This window comes from Tupaia chinensis, unplaced genomic scaffold, assembly GCF_000334495.1.
Source record: "Tupaia chinensis unplaced genomic scaffold, TupChi_1.0 Scaffold000049_1, whole genome shotgun sequence".
NCBI classification, from domain to species: Eukaryota; Metazoa; Chordata; class Mammalia; order Scandentia; family Tupaiidae; genus Tupaia; species Tupaia belangeri.
Genome location: NW_006159507.1, coordinates 2,735,529 through 2,758,725, shown reverse-complemented (window position 1 = coordinate 2,758,725; position 23,197 = coordinate 2,735,529). Strand labels below are relative to the sequence as shown.

General features: G+C 43.9%; 1 protein-coding gene across 1 annotated transcript in view; it reads left to right on the top strand.

Moving 5' to 3' along the window:
• Nucleotides 1–23,197, top strand: part of ARFGEF2 (ARF guanine nucleotide exchange factor 2) — a gene marked incomplete at its 5' end in the record, with an annotated part of 82,977 nt that overhangs the window by 4,594 nt on the left and 55,186 nt on the right. The window contains 5 exon segments of the mRNA XM_006141291.3: nt 5,767–5,913; nt 6,861–7,040; nt 7,594–7,828; nt 16,928–16,996; nt 20,000–20,151. Coding sequence (XP_006141353.2) covers nt 5,767–5,913; nt 6,861–7,040; nt 7,594–7,828; nt 16,928–16,996; nt 20,000–20,151 — 783 coding nt within the window.

The window sequence follows — 23,197 nt, the reverse complement described above, 5'->3', positions numbered from 1 at the left end:
ACCCGCGGTCGACTACGTGGGAGTCCAGCGACATAGCCATTACGCTAACTGCTGGTTCCCAGATTAGTTTATTTTTAACACCCATTGGGGACCAGCAGTTAGCGTAATGGCTATGTCGCTGGACTCCCACGTAGTCGACCGCGGTTCGTGTCCCGGACCCGGCGGCTTAAAACTCACGCCGGGCGCGTGTGCGTGCGTGCCCAAGATCCCGAGAGGAGAATGGAGGAGAAGGGATTGCGGTGTGGCCATCCCCCCTGGGGGGTGATTTCTCACTTTCTGTCTCTATGTCTCTCTCTGTCTGTCTGGCGAGCGCACGCGCCCTACAGTGAAAACCTCTCCAAAAAAAAAAAAAAGAAAGAATCGAGGGATCTGAACCTTAGAGAATAGGGCGACCACTCTGGTCCAAGGTCTCTTGGTAAGGAAGTGATGAGATTAGGTGCGTGTCTGTGGCTTCCTGACCCCATGTCTGTGTTCTTAGCCAGGGGTCATTAGCCGTGTTCCTTGAGCCAAATCTGGCCTGCCACCTCCTCACATTGAGAGTTAGGCTTGAACATAGGAACAGGAGGAGAGGGCACCTGAGCTTCCCACCTGGAGCACGGCCATGTCCATTTGTTTATGTATTGATGTGGCTGCTTCTTGCTGCTCTTGTCAAATTGAGTAGTTGTGAAGGAGATCATCCACGGGGTCTTCAGAAAGCTCATGGGACGTGCATATTGTGAAAAATCCTTACCTGAGTTTCAGATTATTTTGCACCAAAATAAACTCATAGGGTTTTTTTGTTTTTTGTGGGGTTTTTTTGTATTTATTTTTTTTTGCCAAAAGGTGTATGTGTGCTCGCACAACAGAATTGCACACATGTGTGCATCTCACAACGGGGACTGGTCATGCTGCAGTCTTTTTTCTCTGCAGTTCTCCACTCTGTCAGGATCCTGGGCATACACACATATGCCTCGCATGTTTTTCAGGCTACCACGGTCAGGATTTAAATTGCAGTCAGACATATGGGGTGCACCTCTGTCTGCATAGTACTTAAGTGCTGTGCCCCGGTTCAATTCCATGGACTTTTTGTAGCTCCCGCATACAAACTGCAAAGCCTGAATATTTAGTATGTGGTTCTTTATGGAAAAGATTACCATCCTCCGCTCTTAACTGTCACCTTGCGCTCTGGCCTCTTCACGGTAGAACAGTCTGTTTCTGGAACTACATGGATGTATGAGTATGATTTCAGGTGGAAATGACCTTGGGCTTACAGTGCATGGTTCTCTCTCATTTCAGAACGGAAGCTTTCTGGGTTCAGTAGGTGCACTCGGATTTTTTTGTTTAGTATGCAAAATGCTTTTTTTTTTTTTTTTTTTTTTATGCCCCTGGAAAGCAGCTGGGTACTCCCTTTATTTTTTTGCTGGCTGCCCTTGCCAAGCCGGTTTGACTAGCTTTTCCCAATATGGTGAAGCAGCTTCTGTCTAGGAAAGGGAGAACCAGCATCTAGGGGTCAAGTCTGGTTTGGGCAGAATTGAAGCCAGCTGCAGACATGTTCACTCTGTACCCTGTCATTCCCTGAGCTTCAAGAGATGTTAGGAGTAGAAGAGGTGCTAGCTAGGGTTCAGTTTGCCATGAACAGTTAGGCTAGATCCCCTTACTCCACTGGGAGAAGCCTAGAAACTTCCCTGTTGATTGTTTCTATCAATTGGTAAAGATCTCTGTATTCCTTTTCTTCAGCCCTTGGCCTGCTACATACTTCCCAGGATCAGGGCTTGGGGAAAGGTGGTTGGGTCAGTCTTACCTAAGCTAGTGAGTGGTTACCAAAGTTTTTATGGTTACATTTTAATAATAGAAACTTTTTTTTTTTTAAACTATCCTCTCAGTGTATTCATTTTTCTGTAATTTAAAATTATAGACATGTACTATTGTTACTAAAGTATATACATTATAAAACATGTAAAAGAATTTTTAAAAGGCATAATAAAAAGTAGAATTATAATCATTTCTTCATATATTCTGATACAGCCTGTAGGAAACCATTGTTCTAGTTAAGCCATCTTGTTCATACCGCAAGTGTTACCTGTTAGCTCTTATTTCCAGAAACCTTGGATTTTTTTAATACACATCTTAAAATCAATTTGTAATCCCATGAATTATCTGTGACTACATTCTTTTTTTTTTTTTTTTTTTTTTTTTTTTTTCTGAGAGGTTTTTGCTACAGGGCGTGTGCACTTGCCAAAGAGACAGAAAGTGAGAAATCACCCCCCCCAAGGGGATGGCCACGCCACAGTCCCTTCTCCTCTACCCTCCTTGGGATCTTGGGCACGAATACACACGTGCTCAGCATGAGTTTAAGCCACTGGGTCCGGGACTCGAACTGCAGTCAACTACATGGGAGTCCGGCAACATAGCCATTACACTAACAGCTGGTCCCCCATTCTTTAAAAGTCTTTATAACTTCATAAATAAGGCAAAAGTCCTTTGGTCCACCAGCTCCAAACCCAGTTGCTTATTTAGGATAATTTTTTCTCTCTTTTTTTCTTTTTCAATAAACAATTTTTTCTGCAGCTTGCTTTTTACATTCAGTAGTGTTTTTAAGATCCAGCTGTATTGCTCCATGCAGATCTTGTGCCTTACTTTTGACTGATACCTGGCATATTATGTCCAATTTTCTTTTCCTTTCCCCTTAGAGAGGCATTTATACACAGGGTTACAGTGAACACCCTTGTATAAGATTCCTAGGACACATGCCTCTGTTTCTCTGGTCATAGGTGACTGGATTTTTATCTTTTGGACAAAAGAATTGGAACTTACTTTAGAAGAAAAGTAGACTAGTGAGGTAGAAGATGTGTTAATTTTTACCAAATATATTCATCCAGCTTATTAAAGGGACAAAATAAAAAGTAGAATTCTAGGTAGTTGATCATTTGGAATAAAGATAACTGACTCCAGTTTCTGTGTTCTAGTTTGCACAAAGAAACCAATTACATATATTTTCCTGTGCAGTGAGTCCTGTGAAGGCCTGTTACAATGCATTGTATTTTTCTCATCTTCCTCTCCTGCCACATCATCCCCATGCAGTCCCCTCTCAACACATGTATCAGTGGGCCAGCTGCCCAAAGGCCTCCGTCCTCTGACCCTGTTCCCATCTCCTCATTACATCAGCAAGGAATAAATCAGGACCATCTATCTGGGGGAAAGCAGACAGAGATGGCATGGGGAACCAGCAGTTAGCGTAATGGCTATGTCGCTGGACTCCCACGTAGTCGACGGTGGTTCGCGTCCCGGACCCAGTGGCTTAAAACTCATGCTGGGCGCGTGTGCGTGCGTGCCCAAGATCCCGAGAGGAGAATGGAGGAGAAGGGATTGCGGTGTGACCATCCCCCCTGGGGGGTGATTTCTTGCTTTCTGTCTATGTTTCTCTCTGTCTGGTGAGCGCACGCACCCTATAGTAAAAACCTCTCAAAAAAAAGGAAGGGAGGGAGAGAGAGAGAGAGAGAGAGAAAGAGAAAGAAAGAAAGAAAGAAAGAAAGAAAGAAAGAAAGAAAGAAAGAAAGAAAGAAAGAAAGAAAGAAAGAGATGGCGTGTTAGAGGGTCCCTACAGGGCCCAGTCAGGACTGGCTTGGATGTGCCCCCCTGAAAAATATAAACTGTAAGAAAAAGGATCACATCAGTCCCCAGTGCCCAGAACTGTCACAGAGAAACATGAAAAGGCAGAAGCAGAAGGACCATACTTTCCTCTCTAGCCCTGTCTTACTGCACAGACTGGGGGAGGGGGAAAGGGTGAAATCATAATTAACCTCTTCAGAATTAAAGGGTATGCTCTTTAAGGAATCTGTAAAACGGAAACTACATCTCATCCTTTTTTGTACTTCAGTGAAACCTCTGGTAATTCATCCCCGTTGTTGCTTTACAGCATCAGTTTTGGGTCCCATGACACCTGCTTTTCAAGATTGACTGTTCAGAGCTTGGAGAGTGGCCCACTCCATACCCCATTATCAAAACAGACTCAAGACTGTTAGGAGTGAGAGTAAGCAGTCAGAACCCAGAGCTCATGCACCACTTCCTGGCCCTGCTTGTAGAAAGCCAGTACATACAGCAGGTGTATGTAGGGGGAGGGTCAGTCAGGTCAAGGGCATCCTAGCCAGCCCGTCCGTCACCCTTCACACCTGTCTGAGATCCCAGGGTTGCACTGGAGTAGCAGAGTGTGTGTAGACCCCCTTCTGCTCACTCAGCCACTTGATCCAGCAGGATCATATTTCTGCTTTCAGCCTCTCTCAATCTGTTTTTCTTCTTGCTTATTGAATGGTGATGCTTTCATAGCTAATAAAATGGGGAGAAGTCATTGAGAAGTGGCATCAGGCCTCTGCAAGATGGATGGTCTCCCTGGCGCAGTGGTGGCAGCTCTGTGGGTAACCTCAGGAGCTCATGTCCACTTTGTGCAGGAAGTGACAATAATGTAACCAGCCAGAAAACAGAAAGAATAAAGAGAAGATCAGCATTTTCGATTTTTTATTTATTTTTAGAGAGATTGTTGCTATAGGGTGCATGCACTCACTAGAGAGACAGAAAGCCAGAAAGCGAGAAATCACCTCCTGGGGGCGTGGCCACGCCGCAATCCCTTCTTCTTTCTCCTCTCAGGATTTTAGGCATGCACACATATGCACTAGGCATGCGTTTTCAGCTGCCGGGTCCAGGGTTTGAACTGCGGTTGACTACATGGGAGTCCAGCAATGTAACCATTATTCCATATGCTGGTCCCAGAAGTCTGTATTTTTAATGAGCTCTCTCAGGTGATTCTGGATCTATCGGGCAGCAAACCATCCTGCCCTTGGCCTTTGAGGTCCCTTCCAGCTCTTACATTCTCCATGTTGAAATCCATGTGTGAGTGAGATGGCACAGGTAAGCGGCCTCTGAAAGGCGGCCCTTGTCAAAACAGATCTGTAACCTGACGGGAGGAATATGGCATAAGCAGCCACTCGTCTCTGCAGCCATGTGGGTGACACACATTGTTTAATAATGTATTGTTAGGTCCAGAATGCAGTTATCACTTTTACTTAAATTTTGGAATAGAAAATATACTGACACATTTAACATTCAAAGAGACTGAGAGGGTGCCCTTAGTCTTGCCTGACCCGTGGCTCTTCAGTTCTCCCTCAAGCAATACATGTTATTGTAAGTTTCTTAGGTATCATTGTATTTAAAGGGAGAACATATATGCATGTGTGTGTGTGTATATACATATATGTATATATATACACACACACACACACACACATATATATATGTCTATGTATTCGGTATTTTGACAGCCTTATCAAAATATATTCATTATGGACACCGTTCACCCGTTTGAAGCGTACAGTTCGGTGATTTTTTTAGTATATTGACAGTTCAGTGCAACTATTCCCACAATCTAATTTTAGACTGTTTTTATGTTCTCATTAACAGTCGCATCCTGTGTCTCTCTACCCCTACCCAAGCTCTAGACAGCCACTAATCTACTCTGTCTCTAGGATGTCGTTTTTTAATCCCTGCTTTCTCACACTGGGTAGTGTTCTATACCTTGCCTTTTTCATCAACACTGTCACTGTTGTGAGGATATTTTGCTGTCGGGAACCTGGACAAAGGCTCCACTCAGGTGGTTGTGCCTGCCTGGCTCCTGGGAGCAGAGGAATCTGTAGGAGCCAGTGGGTAAAGGCCATGCTCACGGCCTGCCTTCTGCTGTTGTGGGCAGCCTCAATTCTGGAGGGGAACGTTTCTAACCTCTGTTCTTTCTGTGTTTAGAAACTCATTGCATATGGGCACATCACTGGCAATGCCCCGGACAGTGGAGCCCCCGGGAAGCGGTTGATCGACAGAATCGTTGAAACCATTTGCAATTGTTTTCAAGGTCCTCAGACTGATGAAGGGGTTCAGTTGCAAATAATTAAGGTATTTCCGTTTAGTTGCCTGGTCTGGTTTTTAAATGAGAAAACCAGTTTCCTTTGGGAATTTTTATTTCCAATTTGCCATATGTTAGTTGTTTCAGGTGGTGCTGAGCTGGAACTGAAAAATGTAAGCAGCACCTAACTCTTTGTTAAGTGTCAGAATTTATTAGTATGGACTAAGACAAGGAGAGTGGAACCAGGTGTGTTTTCAAAGGAAACAGTTCCACTAGTAACACCAAAATTGTGTGTGAATTCAATCAGCTGCCCCCTCACCCCTGAAATTCTGGATTCCCAGTCTGCAGTTTCTGAGCAAATTTTCATTGTTGCTCTTATCCCCAACTTGCCCCTGTTTTCTTGTCCTTCCGTTTCACTTTCCTATGTCCACTATCAGGAATGGTTTGGCATGGGTGATACCGTCTGCTTATGAGGATGGGGAAGTCAGGCTTCCAAAGCTTAAGTCCTACATCTGTTACCTGGTGAGAGATGGCTCCAGGTTAGCAATACCTTTCTCAAAACTCTGACAACCTCAGGGAGCTGGAAAACTGACCACCCATTGAAATGTGTATTTGTGATTAATATGGGTCAGATCAAGCTGGAGGATTTTTCCTCCTGGGAGCTATATTTGCATCTTTTATTTTAGGGTTTTTGATCAGTATTAACATTCAGAACTTTGACTTTTTAAAAAGTGAGTCAATAGAAAGCCTATTTCATGACAACTGAATTATTTCAAATAATTTGAATTTCATGGAGTTGGTAGTTACTTTTAAACTCAGAACAGCAGGTAGCTCTTGGTACTGATCATACAGTTTAGTGTGCAAAGCCATCTTAAAATTTATTTAATAAATAAATAAATAAATGAATAAAGCCAAATCTTCTAGAAAAGTTTGACTTCTAGAGGACAGGAAGAAGGTGGAGGTTGGTGAAGGTCAAGGTTTCCAATCTCTGTTTTAGGCTCTTCTGACCGCAGTGACTTCCCCTCACATTGAAATCCACGAGGGCACTATCCTGCAGACAGTGAGGACGTGCTACAATATCTATTTGGCCAGCAAAAATCTCATCAATCAAACCACTGCCAAGGCTACCCTTACTCAGATGCTGAACGTCATTTTCACCCGCATGGAAAACCAGGTGGTGAGTAGCCTTGCTCAGCCGCTGGGCAGGACACATCCTATCTGAGCACTTTCACGTGTGGCCTCGGCGCCCCTGCAAGGCTCTCTAGTGTTTTAAAGTTTGTCTCTTCCCCCTGCGAATTCTCTACACTGTGCCTTTGTTCTTATTTTTGAAATTGGAGAATTTTGCGTGGGTTTCAAAGTTTGCTTTCAGAATTTGCTTTGGGTTTGTCATGGAAATTTATTTCTTCTTAAAGTTTTTATTTTGATTTTTCTCATTGGAATTTATTTTTAATTTATTGAGAAACTGAGACTGTACCCTTGCCAAGGTCTTCTCCCCAGCCTCCCAGCCAGACAGGCTCCCAGCTGCACACAGGCATGCCCCGCATGTTCAGGTTGGCCCAGGATCTGAACCTAAGTCCCTCACTCCAGTACCACACAGCAGTACTCTACCTGTTACACCACCATGGCTGGTCGTAGTTGAAAATTTATTAAGCAGTAGGCTAATGCAGTTTTTATTCCTTACCAAAATGCTGGAACCGTTTAGATCGAATTCCTTTTTTGTTGCCTTTTAGTTGCAGGAGGCTAGAGAATTGGAAAAACCGATCCAGTCAAAACCCCAGTCCCCTGTGCTTCAGACTGTAGCAGGATCTCCAAAATTCAGCCGTTTGAAGCCAAGTCCAGCTCAAAGCAAACCAGCTACTCCTGAGAAAACAGATTTAACCAACGGTGAACATGCCAATAGTGGTTCTGGAAGAGTAAGCTCAGAAAACGGAGATACAACAACGGAGAGAAGACTCTCCCTGTCAGGTACAGCTGGTTGCAGTTTGTCTTTCCCTTTCCAAGTGTGAGAAGAAAGCTTCATTAGCTGGGGCCAGAAGGAGGCAGTGTCTGGTAACATTTAAAGGAGACCTCTGATGGCAGCTTGTCTATTTCTGGGCCTTGCCCTTCGTTTCCCCTTTGCTTTCCTCTTGTGGAACAAGACCAGTGAGCCATGATGTCTAATTAGAGTCCCATTGTCAGCTGCACGGTTTTCCCTAAATAGTTCCTGGAATGTGTCCATCCATAAGAAGCAGCTACTACTTTGATGTGTCAGCCTCAGTGCTAGGGGTTCAGTTCCCTCCCAGTAGTTAATCATTTACTTGTCATTCAGCCTCTGTCTTATCCAGAGGAGAACCAGGGCTCACTCATGCTCACACTGGATTTCCTCGCCTTGCTAGTGCCTTGGCAAGTGGAGCCACTCATAGACATGGTAGACGAACCAGAGGCGGGTGGCTGGGTAGATGGATGGACAGATGGAGGGCTTTATTTTCCTCCTTGGTGACCAAGTACATCATTTGTTTTTATTGGCCTTTTTAGATGAAAAGAAATCCTACACCTTATAATTGTAAAGTAAATGAAATATTAGGCATGAAATCTTGTATTAGGTTATCCTAAGATTATTTCTAAATGTTTGCTTCTTTTTCTGGGCAGTTTCTATGAACCAAAGTCAAAATTCTTTTTTTTTTTTTTTTTTTTTTTTAGGAATTTTCCTTTCACTAAGTATTTCTGTCAAATAATTTTCACTCAAACTGGCAGTTCAATGCAAAATCATTGGTCCATCTTTATGATTGGTCTCTCTCCTTCAGTCACTCTGACTGGGGTTTCTGTTGGTAGCATGGTCCCTGCGAGGGTGCACCCATTTGAGCAGCTCTGAACCTTTGTACTTCACCAGTGTGCATGGTATACCCTGGAACAGACCAAGGGTTGTTGCTAAAATGTTGTTCTGTATCTGTTTAGTCGAGGAAAAGATGAAAGAGAAAGTCGTCACCAAGAATTGCGTGTCTTGGGATGAGCATGGAGTTGCCAGCTGCTCATTTCTGCTGCTGTGTGTTTAAGGAAGGCGCTGAGAAACTGGCCCACCCTCTGTGTCTGATGTCATTTTGCCTTTGTAACTCTTCAGGACAAGGACTAGGTTTTTACTGTAACCTTTATCAAGCTGTAGTCAGCTGATAAGTATTAATATTTAAGCACGTTGCAGTAAGCGTAGCTGTGCAGATATAAAAGCAGTTGTCTCTGAGCTGCATGAAAGTGCTTCCACTATGGCCTGTTTATATGTAGCAGCCAAAGTGATCATTTAAAAGCATGAATTAGATCATGACCCTTTTCTACATAACCCTTTGGGTAATTCCCTATCCTGTTCCATTCAGAGTGAAATCCATACATGCTTCACCCCCAGGGCTCACAAGGCCCTGTGTGACCTGATCCCTCTCCACTCTGTCTCCTCCTCACATTCTTCTTTTGTTTTCTGTACCATATACCGGCATTGTTTCTGGTCCATTTTTTTTTTTTTTAATTTTAAGAGAGATTTTTTTGCCATAGGGCATGTGCACTTGCCAGAAAAAACAAAGAGAAAGTGAGAAATCACCCCCGGGTGGTGGAGGGGGATGGCCATGCCTCAATCCTTCATTCTCCTCTCAGGATTTTGGGCACACATGCACATGTACCCAGCGTGAATTTAAAGCAACAAGATCTGGGACTTGAACCGCATTTGGTCATATGGGAGTCCAGCACCTTAACCACCACGCCACCTGCTTCTTCTTTTTAAGTTTATTTCTTCTGTGAGAGACAGGCACTCCCAACAAGGTCTGCACACCACGATCCAGCATCAGCCAGTCTTGATCATGAGTATGCACGCATGTGTGCCCAGCACACACAGGGAGGTCCTGGGACAGGAACCTGAGACATTCCTGTGTGGGCCCAACATCACAGAGTACTGCATTACTGTGCCACCCTCTGGGCTGGTGTTTGGTTCTTCAAAGTGCCATGCTTCTTCCTGCCTCGGTGCCTTTGAACTTACTATCCCTTTCTAACCCCCATATTGCCCCTCATCTTCAGTTCTTTCAGTTCAGACTAAAAGATCTTCCAAGATCATCACCAAGCTCCCCACCACGTCATTGTGATGTCCTGTCATTCTCTTTTACATTTTCATATCTCTTCTCAACCTGAATTTCCTGAAGTACTTATGTTTACTTGTTCCCGTCTGAGGCCTGTGTGGTCTGCTCTGCTTACCACTATATTCTCAGGACCTAGAATGGTGCCTGACACAAACGGAAACAATGCAGTGAAGACAATTTTTGAATGAAAGGGAGGAATGTGATTTCTAGATATATTTTGCAGAGGTGACAGAATGATTGGCAGGTAGTGTATTGCTATGGAATTTGATGCCAGTGGTTGGTACATCCTGTTAGGCTTCTCCTAGAAATGTGGGACTCAGATTGCCTGCAAGAATCAAACTGCAGTCCTGCAAATAATGGGTCAGAACAGAGGTGTGCCATCACCTTTAAAAAGAATGAATGGCCCCCAGTTTGCAGCTTTTGGCTCTAAAGGAAAAAATGAGTCCTCCGGAAAAGAGAGTTAACAGCCCCAGAAGCCAAAGAGGAAGGACAGGCTACAAGGAGGTTGTGGGGGGTGCCACCCAACAAAGATGTTGCTCAGGGCTGGAGACCAGGCCGTTGAGGCCCACTGAGAGCCCTGGGCTCTGGCACCTCTGGGGGCTACTGGTTTTACTGTGTTTTCTTATTACTAAGCGTGCGAACTTGAGTATATTCATAGAGTTCTCCTACAGACCCTGTCCTGTAGTAATCATTGCATAGCCACCCCTAACTGGGCTCTCACTGTGCCGGGCACTGTGCTCAGTAAATCAACTTTACAGTTTCCCGTTTAATTAATGAAAACCTTTCCCACAGCCTTCCTGGGATAATTGCCTGGGCATGTAATTTGCATTGATATGAGTTCACCTACAGTTCTGAGCATCCCTTTCCTCTTAGTGGTTTTTCATGTCAAATTAATTAATCAGCAATGAATTTGTCTGTCTTATCAGACTATCCAAGAAGTAGATCAGATTATTCTTTGAAAAGTTGTAAAGGGTGCCAGCCAGACTTCTGTAGAGAACCCCATTCATTTATCCAGTCACAACTCTCCTGAGTTCCCAGCTGTTCTTGTCTAGTTTTTGTTTGTTGGTTTGTTTGTTTTTGGCTGTTCGTTTATTTGCTTTCCAGTTTTGTTATGTGGCATGTATGCTTACCAAAGAGAGAAAAAAAAACATGGAAACAGAGATTATCTCCCAGGGGGATGGCCATACTACAATCCTTTCTCCTCCATTCTCCTCTTGGGATTTTGGGCATTCACACACATGTGCCCAGCATGATTTTCAAGTTACCGGGTCCAAACTCGAATTGCTCAGTAAGCCCTGTAGGATCCAACCACCTTAACTGCCATGCCTAAGATGCTTTCTAGAGATATGGTTCACATACATAAATTTACTCATTTAAAATACAGAGGATGCATACACAACCAGTAGGGCATGGTCATACCACAGTCCTTTTTCCTCCATTTCTGCATCTAGTCAGGTTTTGGGCATGCATGTACATGTGCCTGGTGCATCCTTCAAGCTGCTGGGGCTGAGATTTGAACCATGTAAGCCTTGGGGGATCTACCTCCCAATGCACAGGGCTTAACCACTGCACTATGGGGCTAGCTCAGAGAATTCCATACTTCATATTATATTCACGGGGTTGTGCAGTTGTTACCACAGTCGACTTTAGAACATTTAATCACCCCCAAAAGAAACCCTGTACTCCATAGCATTTCTCATTTTCTTCCTTTTCTTTTCTTTTTTTTTTTTTTCTTGGTCTTTGAAGTCCTGTTTAGGATGAATTTACATTGAGAACATTATATCAAGGAAAAAAAATGAAGTTTATTTCAGTGAGTCCACAGATTTTGGCTTCTCATTGGGAATTTGCAAGGTGTCCTGGAATGAGACCCTGAGCATGTGACAGAATAATCTGTTAGAGCTCCCACAGTTTTCTGGACTGTAGGGTGGGTCTGTAGTCAGGACCCCAGCCACATAAAGAGTTCTATGCGAATCTCTATTCAGTGGTGGGGATGTGCTTCTTCTCAAGCCATTTCTTTAGGCTGTTCTTTCTCTCTTCCAGATCTTCAGGGCCGTATGCTTTGCAGTCTCCAGACATGAACAAATGCATCAGCTTCTCTTTTACTCTCTGGTCTCCTTCATTCACAGTCATTTTCTTTTAAAAAGATTGCTTTTAAGATTACCTTTTGGGGACCAGCAGGTGGTGTGGTAGTTAAGGGCACTGGGCACCCACATGGCCGACTGCAGTTCAAGTACCAGGCCTGGAGGCTTGCTTTCTCATTTCTCTCTCTCACTCACTCACTCTGTCCTCTGGTCAAATTTAAATAAATAAAGTTAAATAAAATACTTCTTTGAAAAAAAAAAAAAAAAAAAGATTCTGACCTTTTAGCTCCCAGCATCAAGAATACATAGAGGTTTATATTTGTGGAACTGGCTCTGTTATTTTCTTTTGAATAAATTTTAATTTTAAAAACGAGTTGCTTAAAGAAAAATAGCAAATATTCGGATGGTAACCAGATGTGAAAGTGGTGGAAACTGTGTGTGTGTGGGGGGGAGGGGCGGTTAAGTAAGCCTGGCTGTTCTCCATGCTAGCAAACCCTCAGCTTTGGGAATTTTATTCTTTTTTTTTGAGAGGTTTTCACTATAGGGCATGTGCGCTCGCCAGACAGACAGAGAAGACAGAAAGTGAGAAATCACCCCCCGGGGGATGGCCACGCCGCAATCCCTTCTCCTCCATTCTCCTCTCAGGATCTTGGGCATGCATGTACACGCGCCCGGCGTGAGTTTAAGCCACTGGGTCCAGGACGCAAACCGCGGTCGACTACAAAATAGCCATTACACTAACTGCTGGTCCCAGGGAATTTTATTCTTTATTGGCAAAAAGAAACAATAGTCTCGGGACCAGCAGTTGGCATAATGGCTATGTCATTGGACTCCCATGTAGTCGACCACAGTTCGAGTCCCGGACCTGGTGGCTTAAGCTCATGCTGGGCATGTGTGTGGCCATACTCCCTGGGGGTGATTTCTCACTTTCTGTCTGTCTTTCTCTCTCTATCTTTCTGGCAAATGCACATGCCCTATAGCAAAAACCTCTCAAAAAAAGAAAAAAAGGAAGTCAGATCTCACATGGTCAGTTACACAGTTTGAGTCCTAGACCCAGCACCTTGAGCAGTGCACCAGATGTGTGTGCATGCGTGCCTAAAATCCTGAAGGGAGAGAAAGGTGAAGGAGAAGGCTTGCATCACGACCATTCCCCCAGACAGGAACCCCCTCTGACACCAACGAGCACATGTGCCCTCTAGCAGAAAGAAAAGAAAAAAGCTGTGTTCTCTGGTTGTTTTCCTTTAGTACTCCTGTGTGTGATTGAGTGTTTGTCCATTGAGCACAACCAGGTCCTAGTTTCCATGAAACAAGTGTGTCATACTTCATCGTCACCATGTGTTTATATTTGCCTCTTCGACTCCCATCTCACTCTTTTTATTTATTATCTCCCAGCTAGGATATAAGCGCCATGAGGATAAAGATCTTTATTTTTTAGACAGTGATGTGTTCCAAATGCCTGTGACAGTGGCAGACTCAGGCACTCGGTTTGTTGATCGAATGCATTAGTGAGTGTGCTAGCACCCACCTCTCCAGTCACCAGTCATTCGTACTTAATTAGACGTAGGCCAGGGTCTTGGGAAGGCATTGTGTCCGACTCCTTTTTCCCATTACTCTTAGCATCTGACTTCAATCTTCAGGGTTCAGAACGCTGCCATTTTGTTCCAGCAGGAAGAAGGAGGAAGTGGATAGACCACAGAATTTCCTTCCAGCTGAGTCAGTCTTCTTTCTAAAGAGGAGCCATTCTGGAAGCCAGCTCCATCCTTAATAACTGCTTACTTCTCATTGACTCTAGGATTTGGTCACATGACCATCCTTTCTATAAGGAAGGCTGGGAAATATAGATATATTCCCTTCCAAAACAAAATGAGGGTGCTGTTAGTGAGGGAGAAGGATAGGAGTTACGTAACTGACCTTGCCTTGCCACACCAGAGCAAGCCATGCATGGTGAGGGTCTCTCCTGTCTGAACCTACCCAAGGAGACCAATCTTGTTTTGCTTGGGGTCAGAGTCTATGAAACAGGTAGGGTCTTGTGGTGACATCCCCAGGGAACCAGCAGAACCAGTGGTTTTGAAGTATAGTCTTTGCACCTTTCCAGTATTTGATTCGATTGGGTTGTCATTTTCACAGCATACTTGAAACTTAAACACAGCAGACGTGGACATTTTGAAGTTCCCTTGCATTAGCGATTGTCATAACATTGAGAAAAGCCTCTTCTAAGAGGTGCAGGTCACTCCTGTGAGGGGTGCAGTCTACACTGACTGCAAGGAGTCCTGCTGCTTCAGGCCTTTACTTGGGTATTTCTCAGTAGCTCTGTTTCCAGGAGCCTTGTGTCTGATTTAGGACTTCCTGGCTCTCCCAGCCTTTCCTAGCCCGAGGATAGTTTAGTTTTGCACAGGTGTGGTTTGGGATCCAGCCAGTACCCCTACCAGCCTGTTAGGGAAAATAAGTTCTTTACTTGGATCCCTCAAAGAACAGTGATCCTGAAGCTCCTTAAATTTTAACTACACAAAGGGAAAAGATACATGTTGAAATGGACATTTTTTTCCCCCTTAGGAATGAAAGATAGTGAAGACTTTAACTAAAATTACTTTCAGTACATTTAGTTGGGGGAAAAGTCATTATAGATTACTCTCCAGGGCCAGGCAGACAACAGGAACGAGCAGCCTTCTCTCATGAGGGCATCGGAGATGCTGTGACACACACACTACATATCAGACACACGGACCTAATACAAGTGAATGTGGGAATGCTCACTGCTTTCAGGCACCATTTTAAATGCTCGACACATACTATCTTATGTAGGTCTCATAACGCCCTTACTTCCTGGTTAGGGAACTGAGGCTTGGGGGAGTTAAAGAACCTAAGACTCTGTGTTGGGCAGTGACAAATCAGGGACCTGGACCAAGCACATTGGCTCCAGAGCACTCGTCTTAATCATCGTGCTGAATTTATTCCACAAAGGACCATTTCCCTTCTGATTTTTAGGTTTTTGTCATAGTATGTGTGCACTTTCCAAAGAGAGGGAAAGTGAGAACTCACCCCACAGGAGGGATGGTCACACCTCCTCTCAGGATTCTGGGCAGGCATGTATGTGTCTGGTGTGATTTTTAAGCCACCGGGTCTGGGACTCAAACTGTAGTCAGCCACGTGGGAATCTAGCACTTTAACTGTCACACCACTTTCTCGCCCCATCTCTGATGTTCTTACAAGACCCCACCCAGTCCTTCTTCCATCTTCCCCACCTTGGCAGACCTGTTACTGTCCTTCTTACTGCCTGGTAGCCGCCGTGCAGTCCAGTCGCGATGGTGACTGGCCTCAGTGAAAGGGAGACAGTGGGAGTGGTGGGGCTGAAGCCGCAGAGCATCTGCAGAGTTCACATGCTGGCCGAAGAGGGCATCTTCTCTGGGTTCCAGCTAGTGGTAGCCTAGTGTTACCATGTACTTTGTTTTTTAAATGGGTTTCTGGTTCTTACAAGCAGACTCTCAGTTTTTAAATGTTGGCAATGTATCCAAAGTCTTCAAAAGCAATGCATAGCTAGATAACACACCTGTAGACCAGGCGTCCCCACCAGCCACTGCTTCGTAGCCTCTGGCCTAACTCGCTGAGCCTGTGGCCCCTCTCATCATTCAGCAGCGAAATGATATCCAATGATGATGTCTTGAATGTGAGCAAGGTGCTGAGTGTCATGTACTTGGGAATGTGCTGTACGGGCTGAAAATCATGACCATAATTTTACTAAATGGTGGCATCAGAGAAGGCTGGAACTAGACAGGAACTTAGAGTATCTAGTCATCAAGTCGTGGTATAGGTCAGAGAGTTGTACGGTAGGTCGTTCTTAGAGAGTGGTTTCATTTTAATAGTTGTATATTTGGTTTAACATGCATTCAGAAAATATAATAAACATCAAAACATATTCTGTGAGGTTTTTTAAGGTGAGTTACAGAACCTCATTAAAAAATGGCACATGACTATGGCAAAAAATTAGGAAAATGTTATGAGAATGACTGAAAGTTTGGATAGCATTGGTCTAGTCTAAATTACCCTTTTTAGATGAAGAAATGAGTTTAGGAGATTGTGACCATAACTGGGGAATTTTCTAATTTCCATTCAGGATCTTTTTTGCCCTCTAAGAAAAGCTTATTATTATGTGACTATTTCTCAGCCATTTAGATGGTTACCGTGTATGAATTGCTAGATGGAAATGAAAGTACTCCGTGCTGTTCTTCAGGACCTTATAGACCAAGCACAGAACTCATAAAAATCGTGTCTGGGTTGAAAGTCTTCAGTAAGTCAGTTAGAAGAGTTACTGTGGTTTTGCTGAAGGTGATGGCTTTTTGGTCAGTGTGATGTTTCATAAATCAGTAATGCTTCTAAAAGTCTAGTTAATAACTATTTTTAAACTCTTTCTTTTTTTTAGACCTAGGTTTCTGGAGAAAGGGAAAAAAAGGTGAGATGCTGAACCTCCGCCGGTTCACATTTTATAGGATAATTGTGTTGAAAATGCTACAGATTCCCCAGTCTCCCATTAATGATCTCAGGTGAATTCTGAGTTCACAATGTGGGGACAGCAAAGCAGCTGGAGGCATGTCACTTACCAGGCCCGCTGGACTCCCAAGGCAAAGACACAGGGAAAAGAAACCACAGCTGGCTAAAAGCTGGCTCCTGCCTCCAAGTTGAGGTGACACAGAGGGCCACGCACCTGGGATGGAAGGGAGAGAGTACCAGTCAGAGGGGTTCCCAGGTTTCACGGGAGTTGTCTTTGGCCTCGGGGAGTGCTCATTTGCACCCTTCGCCTTCTGAAATGTGACTCTAGAGAGACATTGCCATAACCTCCTTCTCCCCCTTCCTCTGTTTTCCCTGGAAATGCCATTCGTGTATTTGGTTGTTTGCAGGGACAGATGACGGAGCCCAGGAGGTGGTGAAGGACATCTTAGAAGACGTGGTCACTTCTGCAATTAAAGGTAAGAACCAACCCAGCCTTTCCTCCTATCTCATTCCTCCAAACAAGCCCTTGGCCAAATATGTAAGTGCTGGAGTTCCTCTTCCCTTCCTAGACACCCCAGGGAACTCAGGAAAATTGAGCTGTCCATGTCTGCTTATCTTTTTTTTTTTTTTTAAATTCTCTGTAGGGCACATGTACTTGCCAGAGAGAGACAGAGAGAAGAAAAATGAGAGTATCTTTTAGGGGGAATGGCCATGCCACAGTTCCTTTTCGTCCATTCTTCTCTTGGGATTTTGGGTACGCACGCACACACAGTCGCCTGGCATGTTTCACGCTGCTGGGTCCGGCCTTGAACTGCACAGTTTGCCATGTATGATCCAGCTGCTGTAACCATCACGCCACCTGGCTGACCTCTGCTCGTCTTTCATCTAGGATTTAGAAAGACTTGTTTATAGGGACTGATTTTATTCTTATTGGTTAGGCTCAGGAAACACAGCCTGACTGTTAGGGTGGGAGCCACACAGGGTTACACCAGGTGTAACCTAGGTGGGGGCAGAGGGCGTTCTGGTTTGTCCATGAGAAATCTGTGAGCCCTGAGAAATCTGTGTTCATTACTGCCGAATTTCCGTGGCCGCCCATTGATGTGGTGAAGGCTTTATTCATTTTTGTTAGACTGCATTCATGACTTCCTCAGCTTCATGGTAGTATGTCTGTGGAATTAAACTGGTATAGCTCAGGACTATTGATGATTTTTGTCTGTTTTTGCCCCAAATCTCAGGTGAGTGGCTAAGTGTCAAGCACTTGGTTCTGGCGCCAGCACATTGTTCATTGGTCGAGAAATCAAAAATGTAGTGGATTGCTGTCAGCACTTTTTATTTTAAGAATTATTTTATTTAACATTATTTATTTATTTTATTTATTATTTTAATTTGAGCAGAGATGGACAGAGAGAGAAAGTGAGAAAGCAAGCCACTAGGTCTGGGACTTAAACAGCATTTGGCCATGTGGGAGGCCAGCACCCTTAACTATATACCACCTGCTGGCCCCGCTATCAGCATTTTTTAATGAAAGAAACTGAAGTGAAATGATAGAATACAGACACTCTGATTATACCATTTAAAGCAATACTAAGTACTGTTTCCTGAAACATGTTTCAGTTATTTAGATGTACATGCTCATGTTGGGACATGATTTTAAAATTAATTTCTTTCTGAGGTCATTATTTGAAAGCTGTTTCTCTGAGCTCTATCATTTTGTCAAGCTAGGGTACTACAAGCAATATATAGATTCCATCACTTATTTAACTCTTCGTAATGTCTTTAAAACCGTATACTTTAATTCAGACCTTTACATTTATTTCAGGGGTCTATACAGGAAGTCCTCACATAAAGAATGAATGTCTGTCTTGTTCACTGCTGTTTCTCCCAACCCTTACCATAGAGCCTAGCACGTAATAGGCACTAGATAAATGTTTATTGAATAATTATATGCTTTGTAAAGCCGGTATTGAGGGGGCCGGAAGGTGGCATGGTGGTTAAAGGCACTGCCCACATGACTGACCACAGTTCAAATCCTGGACCTGGCAACTTGCTTTCTCACTTTCTCTCTCTCTTTCTTTGTGTCTCACTCTGGTCAAATTAAAAAATAACAATGATAAATAAAATAAAGGAAATAATTAAAAAAAACAAAACTGGTCGGGACTAGCAGTTGGCATAGCAGCTATGTCATTGAACTCCCATGTAACTGACCAAGTTCGAGTCCTGTACCTAGTGGCTTAAACTCACACTGGGCACATGTGCATGCTTGCTCAATTTCCCGAGAGGAAAATGGAGAAGGGATTGAAGCATGGCCATCCCCCTGGGGGGTGATTTCTCACTTTCTGTCTCTCTGTCTCTCTCTGTCCTTCTGGCAAGCGCACATACCCTATAGCAAAAGCGTCTCAAAAAAAAAAAAAAAATCTGGTATTGAGGATTATACTTATTAAGTTGTTCAGTGTCTTTTATACATATATAGATCCACGTGATAAATTCCACTTCGATTTTCACTGTTCTGCTCATGATCAGATGTGCTTTTTTATGCTAAATAATGAAATCTATTCAGTTCTTTCTTTTAATTCTCTCTGTTTTTTACATGGCTGCCAGGGAGCCTCGCTGTACATTTTTCTCTGTAACTGAAGCTTTTCTTTTTTTTTTTTTTTTTGGAGAGGTTTTTCGCTTATAGGGCGCATGTGCTCGCCAGGCCGAGAGAGACGAGACAGAAAGCGAGAAATCACCCCCCAGGGGTGCTCACGCCGCAGTCCCTTCTCCATTCTCCTCTTGGGATCTTGGGCACACACACACACATGCGCCCGGCATGACTTTTAAGCCACCGGGTCCGGGACACAAACCGCAGTCAACTACATGGGAGTCCAGTGACAGCCATTACGCTAACTGCTGGTTCCCTGTAACTGAAGCTTTTCTGTCATAACTTATTCTTCTCTAATTCCTGTATTAATGGCCCTGTAAAAAGAAATCGGTGCTTTGTATGCTTAGCAACTGGACAGAGCGGGCAGGACTGCAGTATCACATGATTTTGGAGATACCATTGCCATGAATCGTAATATAAATGAGGTCCTGTTGTGAGCTGTGCGTTGCCGTGGCCCCTGCAGAGGGGCGGTGCTAATAGTCACACATAAAGCTTAAACTCACTGTTGACCCTGCCTCTAAAAAAACAAAAAAGAATTATTTTACTTAACTTTATTTATTTTAATTTGACTGGAGAGGAACAGAACAAGAGAGAGAGAGAGGGAAAGTGAGAAAGTAAGTTGCAGGTCTAGGACTCAAACCGTGATCCGCCATGTAGGAGTCCAGTGCCCTTAACCACCACGCCACCTGCCGGCCCCGACCCTGCCTTTCTACTGTGTGGCCCAGGAAAAGGGGAAAAGCAACAGGAGGGTAGTTATGTGAGTAGCTAATTTCTGGCGTCAGGCAGCCCTTTAGGACAAGTACTAATTTGGCAGTGATATGTGCACTTGTGTTTTAAGAAGCAGCAGAAAAACATGGTCTGACAGAACCTGAGAGGGTCCTCAGGGAGCTGGAGGACCAGGAAGGTGCTGTTCCCCCCGGAATGGATGAAAACTCACAGACCAATGGCATAGCGGACGACAGGCAGTCCTTGTCTTCAGCAGATAATCTGGTATGTTGGTGGTATCTTATGCAGATTCATTCTCATTTTTACCTTTTGGCTGATATAGAACTAAATCTCTATCAAAAGAAGTAAGTAAAGTAAGCAAGCTCTTTTCAGTTATTAGTCACACGGTCTTGGCCTGATAGTCTGTGTTAGCAGGTTCAGTTCTTGGAAAGTCCTAATGCTAGTTATACACATTTGTCATTTAACCGTTTACTTAGTGTATTCTTTTTTTTTTTTTTTTTGGAGAGATTTTCACTGTAGGACGCATGCGCTCGCCAGACAGACAGAGAGAGACAAAGAGACAGAAAGCGAGAAATCACCCCCCAGGGGGGATGGCCACGCCGCAATCCCTTCTCCTCCATTCTCCTCTCAGGATCTTGTGCACGCACGCACACGCGCCCGGCGTGAGTTTTAAGCCACCGGGTCCGGGACACAAACCACGGTCGACTACGTGGGAGTCCAGCGACATAGCCATTACGCTAACTGCTGGTTCCCCTTAGTGTATTCTTTCAAGGTAATGCGATTATCTTTTTTTTTAATTAAATAATTATTTAATTTTATTTATTATTATTATTTAATTTGCTATAGGTCACACGTATTCACCAAAGAGAGACAGTGAGAGACAGAAAGCAAGCCACCAGGTCTGGAACTCAACTGTGGTCAGCCATGTGGGAATCCAGTGCCTTAACCACCATGCCACCTGCTGATCCCATACATTTGTCTTAAATGATACACTTTTTTTTTTTTGGAGAGGTTTTTGCTATAGGGCGCCAGAAAGAGAGAGAAACGGAAACAAAAAGCGAAAAATCACCCCCCAGGGGATGGCCACACCACAGTCCCTTCTCCTCCATTCTCTTCTAGGGATCTTGGGCACACATGCACACACACCCTGCGTGAGTTTAAGCCACCAGGTCCAGGACTCAAACCATGGTCAACTACATGGGAGTCCAGCGACATAACCATTACGCCAACTGCTGGTCTCAAATGGTACACATTTTTAATAGAACAGTTTAGTTTTTTTGTAGAGCGCATTCACTTGTGAACTTGAAGGGCAGTGAAAAAATCACCCCCTGAGGGCATAGCTACACCATAGTCCTTTCTCTGTCAATCTCTTCTTGGGATTTTGGACACCTACGCACACATGCCCACTGTGTCCGAGGCTCAAACCACACAGCTGGCCACGTGAGATGTTGTGCCTTAACCTCCATGCCACTTGCTAGTTCAGTTATATTTTATTTTTAAATAGGAAAATATATATCTTAAAATTTAAATATAGGGAACTATTTTTCCTTTTCTGTGTTAGGAAGTCCATGTATATGGGAATGTATCCATAATCCAGATAGTCCTTGTTAGCATTTCACTTAATCCTTCAAGATTTTTTTCCCTCTTATAAATTTCTCATTAAAATAGAGCAGAGCAATATGCGTGCTGTGTTGCAGCCATCTTTTTAAACTTAACGTATGTTGTGGATATCCCTTCAGCCCATAGGTAAATCTGCCTCAATTTTTTTTAATTAACTATTGTTCTCTCAAACATTGTATATATACACATTCAAACAGGAAGTAATTCGACAGGACCAACTCTCCAGACCTCACTTTCTGGATTTCCTCCACCAGTGTTTCCCAACCTTTTTCAGTATCCTTTCTGCCCTCAGGAACCTTTTTAAGACTTTTTCCCCAATCATCATTGTCCTCCCCTATGACTTTTTAAAGCCACCAATAAGTTGGATATCTGTATACTGTATATCTACGTTTTTTACATAAAAAAAATATATATATTTTTACACCCACCTCCAAGAACTAATTTTTGTCCCCTTGAAGTTAATCATTCCCACTAAAAATGCACTGATAGGGGACAGCAGGTGGTGTGGTGGTTGAGGCCCCGGACTCCCATATGACCAACACTGGTTCAAGTCCTGGACCTGGCGACTTGCTTTCTCACTCCCCCTTTCTGTCCGTCTCTGGTCAAAATTGAAGGATAATGATAAATAAAATTGAAAATAAATCTTTTTTTTTTTTTTTGAGAGGTTTTTTTTTTTTTTTTTTTTTCACTATAGGGCGTGTGCGCTCGCCAGACAGACAGAGAGAGACATAGAGACAGAAAGCGAGAAATCACCCCCCAGGGGGGATGGTCACGCCGCAATCCCTTCTCCTCCATTCTCCTCCCGGGATCTTGGGCACACACGCACACACGCCTGGCATGAGTTTTAAGCCACCGGGTCCGGGACGCGAACCGCGGTCAACTACGTGGGAGTCCAGCGACATAGCCATTACACTAACTGCTGGTTCCCAAAATAAATCTTTAATTTACAGAAATCCATAATAGATCATGTCTCATAGGCCCGGCTGTGACTTGCTTCACTTGTTCACTCAGCCCTACATCGTGGCCATCTTTCCGTAGTGCGTGTAGATGTAGCTCAAATATTTTTTTTCTTTTGAGAGATTTTTTGCTGTAGTGCACATGCACTCACCAGAGACACAGAGAGACAGAAAACGAGAAATCACTCCCGGTGGTGTGTGTGTGTGTGTGTGTGTGTGTGTGTGTGACCGCGCCACAATCCCTCCTCCTCTGTTCTCCTCTTGGGATTTTGGGCACACACATACATGCGCTCGGCATGAGTTTTAAGCCACCAGGTCCGGGACTCAAACCACGGTCCACTATGTGGATGTCCAGTAATGTAACCATTACACCATCGGCTAGTCCCATAACCAAATTTTTTAATAGCCATATAAAATTCCGTAGGGATTACCACAGTCTATGCAGCGATTCCATCTTAGATTTTTAGGTTGTTTCAGTTTTATCACAGGGAACAGTTCTGTAACCAACATCCTTACAGATAGATCTTGTGCACATCACTAGTTTTTCCTTAGGGATGAATTTTTGCAAGTGGTATTGCTGGACCCTGAGTTGGAAACTAAGGTTTTTGCTCTCTAACACCAAATTAGCCTTCCTGGAAGCTACCACTCAAATCCCTGCCCAGCGTTAGGCTAACCCTCATTAAGACTGGGTCTTAGCATTTATTGGATCTTTGTTACTCTTATAGGAAAAGAGC